General features: G+C 38.2%; 1 protein-coding gene across 1 annotated transcript; it reads left to right on the forward strand.

Moving 5' to 3' along the window:
• The first annotated feature begins 240 nt into the window (after positions 1 to 240).
• ndufs3 (NADH:ubiquinone oxidoreductase core subunit S3) lies at positions 241 to 5,460 on the forward strand. Its single transcript, XM_028014268.1, has 7 exons — positions 241 to 379; positions 654 to 719; positions 1,678 to 1,775; positions 1,921 to 2,070; positions 3,699 to 3,824; positions 3,903 to 4,022; positions 5,194 to 5,460. The coding sequence occupies exons 1-7, from the start codon at positions 325 to 327 to the stop codon at positions 5,356 to 5,358; spliced, it is 780 nt and encodes a 259-aa protein (XP_027870069.1). The 5' UTR covers positions 241 to 324; the 3' UTR covers positions 5,359 to 5,460.
• The last annotated feature ends 1,050 nt before the right edge of the window (positions 5,461 to 6,510 follow it).

Genomic DNA, 6,510 nt, shown 5'->3' on the forward strand with positions numbered 1-6,510 from the left:
TTCACATATATCCCATGTCGTTCAAGTAGCTTAATTAAATGAAGAATAAACATGTTTTAATAAAAAATGCAGCAGACACAAATCTACAGTTTATGTTGAAGTGAGACGTCTTATTTGTACAAAAGGTTTGCTGAGTAATTTCTGGGATGGCTTCTTCTTACTTTATTTGCGCAAAAATATATTAAAGTTCTCCTAGTTTACTTGAGTACAATTTCTGGTTACTCTACCCACTTGTTTATGAATTGTAATTCACTTGCCTGCGTTTTCTCCTCCCGGCCTTTAGGGGGCGACTCAGAGTCTCTATGTACAGGGCAGAGTGAAAACATGGCGGCGTCGCTAGTAAGGTTTGTCCGTGGAGGTTTCGGACGGAGCTTTAATCGTAAGTTGACTTGAGAACTCATTTATGAACACAGTCTGTGTGCTGTTAATTCCATCAAGCTGCTTTATTTAATGTGTTAATTTAACTGCCAAGTTTGGTTTCTAACCGCTAAATCTCCGACTGACCTTCGATCTAGCTAACGCAGCACCTAAACAGATGTTAGGAGGTTCGCTATTGTAACAGATCAGAGTTCTCTGACACATCAGTGGGGAATATTTATCGGTTTTATGTGGTATCAGTGTTATAGTTTGATTTTCCCCTTTTCTTCCCCCAGTTGCCCGAACTTCTTGTCTCCTGCCGCAACAGATCAGACCGCAGAGCTCCACCACTGAGACCAGCCGTGAGTATCAACACAGAATGTAACGAATCAGCGAGCGGACAAAACACAAAGCCTTACTCTGTGATTTTAAACATTAGGGTTATTTACTGGTGCAGCAGTTCCTACCTCAAAGTTCTGGTTAATAATTTCGTTTTTGCAATTTTTATTTTTTGTGTGTGTTTGTTTTTATTCAGTGCCAGTTCACACCGTCATCGCAACACAAATTCAAAATACAAAAGCAACAACACAAAAACTTGCCAGCCATTTTGGGTCTAGTTTCTAGTGGATATATATTTGTACAGTAGAAATAAAACAATGCTAACATACAAGTAATTTCTCATCAAATTATAAGAGCTCGGTTTAGGCCAGCCATTCTTGAATATTGATTTTAAAAGTAGTAGTTTCACTGGCAGATTGTTTCGCTTATAACACGGAAAAAATGTCGTGTTAGAAACGAAATAATCTGCCAGTGGAACAAGTATTTTTCATTCATTTCATTAAGGAACTATGTATTTGAAACAAGCTCGTATAACTTGCTAAAAAGTTACTTGCAAGTTAGTTTAGTCAAATTTCATGTGAACTAAGATATCTCATTAGAAACTAGACCAGAAATATGTGGTAAGATTTTGTTATTTACAGTGAAACTGCAGGTTTGTATCTGGATATACAATCTAAATAATTCTAATCTCAGAGAGATTCAGGTTAAAATCCAGCGGCTTTAGAGGTAGATTGATAATGTTCCAGCAGATTTATTACCTCTGCTTCTGTTTGCTGCAGTTATCAGCCTCAGTTTAGTGAATCTTCTTGGATGAATAAAAAAAAAACTCAGGTTTCAAAAAACTGGTTGAGTCCAGCTTAGATGTCTCTAAGATTGAAACAAAAAGATGTTAAGATTAAGCCAACAATAAGTCAGCACAGGTGTTTTGTTGTAACTTATCCAACAATAACCAGAAAGTTTTTCTCCTCTGTGTGTGAGCAGCCACAGTCAGGCCTAAGGATGCTGTCACCCACAACCAGCTGGCGGCGTTTGGAGAATATGTGGCTGAAATGATGCCAAAATACATCCAGCAGGTCCAGGTCAGTCCAGTCTCATCACAGTGCTGCTTCCATCCACAGCCACCTGGATTTGTGATTTACGGGCCACAGATTCACTCAGAACGCTGCAGGTTTTAAATTGATTCATAAAAATACCGAATAAAAATGTTTTTTTTTTCTGGTTTAGGTGACGTGTTACAACGAGCTGGAGGTGATGATCCACCCGGACGGGGTCCTCCCGGTGCTGACCTTCCTCAGAGACCACACCAACGCTCAGTTCAGGAACATGATCGACCTCACCGCTGTGGACATCCCGTCACGGCAGAACCGCTTCGAGGTAGCCGCTCACCCACACACACTTCACACCACAACATTCACACCACTGAGATTAACTTTACTCAATCTGAATGGAATGAAAAACATTACAGCAGGAAAGGCTTGGTGTGTGAGAATAAGTGAGATGAGAGGAACAGTGAGGGTCCTGAAGGTGGATGCACATGAGGAAGTGGACATAAGGAGTTAAAGAGTGGAGGCAGGTTGGATTGGTAGGAACCAGAGTTAGTGGTAATGAGTGACAGGACAGCTGACTGAGGTTAACAAGAACCTGGTGAGATCTGCTGTGATGTACGATTTGGAGACGGTTGCGCTGATTCAAAGTGATGAGGGAGAGCTGATGGTGTTTGGATTTTTATTGGCTGCGATCAAAACTGACCGAATCAGAAACGGTTCAAGTTAAACTGTTTGGAGGTTTTGGCTACATTCAAGCTTTATAATCAAAACTGTATTCTTCTAGAATAATTTTAAAATCATTTTTAAATGTAGTTTTTATATGTTTTTTTTCTTATGGAAATACAAATTTGTATTTTTATTATACATGTTTACTGTAAATCACACTACTTTTATCTACATGTTAAAATCTGACATAAATCATATGATGTTATGCATGTTAATTGTATTTTTATCCCTTCCATCAACTTGCTGAGGGATTACAGATGAAAATTAAATAAATCTGACATTCATGTTGATTAATATGCTTTGTCTCTGAGCACACTGTCTATGTGTGACGTTATTACGCCCTCTAGTGCACATGCAGGACACTTTTAGGTCGTTTGCAGTTCACACTGGAGATCACATACAAGTTGCATATATTTGGAAATGTGAAGGATCACAGTAAAAAAAATAATTGGATTTAAGGCTTGCAGTGAACAAAGCCATAATTAGAGATGGTTTGGACCTGAGCAGAGAAAGTATTGAATAAATGTTGGATGTGGAGCTGCTGGGGAAGAGGAAGACCACAGATTGGTCATCCGCTGCTAAACATAACAGTTAAAGAAGAAGAAGAAGAAGAGACAAAACTGGCTGCTGCTTTATTTTAATACAATTTTTCATGTGTTGCGGCTCTTAAATTGTTATTTTAAAGTTTTAAACCTACAGTAGGTCTCACTGACGCTAAATAAAAGTTTGACTGAGCCTTTTTATAAATAAATATGCAGGTTTTCTGTCATTTGGTGTTGATTTCTGCAAAATTGAACAATATGGTACTGAACATGTGATTTGTTTTTTGTAGAAAATCCAGTATGAATGATTCTTTATAGAGCTGGGAAATGACAGAAACAAATGTTATGATTTCAGAAGAATTTGGTTTTCCCGGGGTTTTTTTAGGTAAAAAGAAATTATACCAGTTTATATTTATTGAAAATCTGTGGAGAGATTCAGATTTTTAGATATATGAAGGTTTATTTACAGACTACATGATACTGAGAAAACCAGGAGTCAGTGAACTTTTTATGGTTTATTTAAACTAGTGTGTTTGACCATTTTGTGCTCCTCTAATGATCTGAGCCTTTAGTTCTGGAGCGTCGTTAGGCAGAGACTAAAGGGCAATGATTCACATTCCTGTTAGTCGGAGACCCTGACATGGCTGGAGATCACTGGGTTTGTTTGACTAAATAAAATCTTTTACAGATCGTATACAACCTGCTGTCTCTGCGCTACAACTCCCGTATTCGTGTGAAGACGTACACGGACGAGCTGACGCCCGTGGACTCCTCCGTTTCTGTCCACAAGGCCGCCAACTGGTACGAGAGGGAGGTGAGTTGCCGCGGCTTTGCTGACGCTGGAGCTTGGAGGCGGGTCGGCAGCACTGACTGGGTCTGTGTGCGGAAACAGGTGTGGGACATGTACGGCGTGTTCTTCGCCAACCACCCCGACCTCAGGCGCATCCTGACTGACTACGGCTTCGAGGGTCACCCCTTTAGGAAGGACTTCCCTCTGTCTGGATACGTAGAGGTCAGTTCTGCCATCAGCATTTCAACAATTCTTTCAATGTATATTTTTGACATAATAGATAAAGTGTTGTTTACAACAACAACAAAACAGAGCCAAGCAAACGCTAAGGACTCCAGAGTCTGGTTGGTTTGAGGAGGTTTGAATGCAAAATCACATGAAAACTGTGAACTCTGGTCCACCTACAAACTTCGGTCTGGGTTCGGTTGAAGGGAACTCTGGTGCAGTTCGACTGCATATGTGAACGGAATGTGGATCGGAGACCGCTCCAAAAGCAGGAGGTGGACTATAACACAGGGCATTCTGGGTAAATACAACCAAAACAAACGGGAAAGTCTAGTGTTAGCAGGAGAAATGATTCTTAGTCTTTTAAAAATCCTACCACTGCTAAAATCTGACACCACTCCATTTCTGTTTACATTTCCTGAAGAAGGAAGTTAGTTGTCTTCAGAGGTTTTTGTGTCATTTCCTTCAGTGGTGCTTGATGCAGTGCCCCCTCAGGCGAGGAGGGGAACAGGTTTTGTTTTTTTTGGACAAAGTTTGACATATTGCAGTTGAAAATGTAGCAAATGTTGCGACTTTGGTTCCCAATAGAACCGAGTCTATGGGCCATTAGGTGTGAAAACATCCTGTTAGTGTTCTGATGAAGTTGATTTCATGTTTATTTTTTTTTCTGCATATCTATTAGCATCATTGACCTCCAGCAACACAAAAGCAAAAAGTTAATCCAACCAACAACGATGGTCGCTGCAGAACTGAATGGGCTGTTAGTTGAAAGTAGAGGATTTTATTGTGTTGTCTATTGTTATTATAAGAATTTAGATTTTTTTTATAGTTATTATTTTTTGTTGTTGGTTTTTAAACCCCAGAGGTGACTTCTATTATTTTCTTCACTTTTTCTTCTGGTTCTGTGGTTAATAATCAGTATAGATTATTAATAATCTGTGTTTAAGAATCAATGTAGATTATTAAACACAGAAGTTGGTGGACATTTAGAAAGGATCAATGGTTGGATGGAGTTGGTCTTTGTTTCTTTCAAACTATATTTTTCTCTAAATTTATCGAATCGTTTCCCAGCGTCACTGGGAATCGCTCATAAACGCCACATGCTCTGTAAAATAAATAAATAAGATGATTTTAAGTCATTTTCCCGTTTCGTCGTTTCGCTCCACAGGTGCGCTACGACGATGAGCTGAAGCGGGTGGTGGCGGAGCCAGTGGAGCTGGCGCAGGAGTTCAGGAAGTTCGACCTGAACACGCCATGGGAAGTGTTCCCGGCGTACCGGGAGCCCAAAGAGGCCCCGCCCAAACTGGAGGCCCCGGCCCCAGAGAAGAAGTGACGTCTCCTCTGTTCACTCTAGTTTGAGCAGTTTTCTGTTTGACCAACCCGTCTGGAATATTTATGTAAATAAAAGCTCCTAATAAAACCACCCTGAACCTGTTTTATGGTGCTTTGAGTTCTTTTGCTTCTGATCCGGAACTCCTCTAGTGACAGCAGAGGTAAAAAACTTTGTTTTTTTTTATCTCTAGCTTATAAAAATGGTTTAGTAGAAATGTTTTTATCTACTCTCCTTGGTGAAACTCAGCAGCGGATGTTTAATTTGTGTTTGGTCAGAAGTTTACGTCCTTTAATTTTCACAAATTGTATTTTTTATAAATATTAGAACTGTTTTTCTTCAGGGTGAAATGATTATGATCATTGTCACAACTTTAATGATTAATAATCACAAAAATCAGATCCATGTGTTTGAATTTTCTCAGATTGTTCCTCAAATTATAAACTCAAGCTCAACTACATTGCCTGAATTTTCCCCGTGACATGTTTCACTTTTATAATTGCTTTTACAAATAAATCAATCAAAATAGTTTTTTGTGACCCTTTTAACATAAACAAAAACAATTAAATAAAAATATGTGATATAAAATAAGTGATATTCACTGCCTTAAATCTGAATCAGATTTAGGTTCAGATTTAAATTCATAAAGTTTTCAAAAGGAAACCAGCAGACTGGATCATATCCTGCCATCAGTTTTCCTGACCTGCAACTTTTTCTAGATTAAAAAACATTTAAGTAAAATAAATAGTAAAATAACTTATTTTACCAGGATAAGAAAAACTATTTTTCAGGGGAGTCCTGGCCAAGAAGCAGCATCAAGTAAACTAAATATAACTGTTTACATGTTTAAATATAAAGCTGCAATTTGGTGATACAGTTTAAATATATTTGTATAGTTTAATGCTTTTGTTAAGACTTTTTAAAAATAGTCTCAAGTAATAAAAGAAAAACAGTTTAATAATAGACAGTTATTCAGCAAACTTCAGTATTTGACATACTTTTCTATATTTGTCTTCAGTTTTCCACTGCATGCCCTAAAGTTTTTGTTCCTATCATTATTATTATTATTATAGTGTGAGAATTTCAAAATAATATATTGCTACTTATTTACTTTTGGATTTAAAAGCAATGCAGGAAAGTCACACAAACGCCAGG

Source organism: Xiphophorus couchianus, chromosome 4 (assembly GCF_001444195.1).
Source record: "Xiphophorus couchianus chromosome 4, X_couchianus-1.0, whole genome shotgun sequence".
Lineage (NCBI taxonomy): Eukaryota > Metazoa > Chordata > Actinopteri > Cyprinodontiformes > Poeciliidae > Xiphophorus > Xiphophorus couchianus.

Coding starts and splice junctions, on each gene's coding strand:
- ndufs3 (XM_028014268.1), top strand. CDS start 325: ATGGCGGCGTCGCTAGTAAGGTTTGTCCGTGGAGGTTTCGGACGGAGC. Junction 1,776..1,920: donor AATACATCCAGCAGGTCCAG/GTCAGTCCAGTC, acceptor TTTCTGGTTTAG/GTGACGTGTTACAACGAGCT. Junction 2,071..3,698: donor CACGGCAGAACCGCTTCGAG/GTAGCCGCTCAC, acceptor AATCTTTTACAG/ATCGTATACAACCTGCTGTC.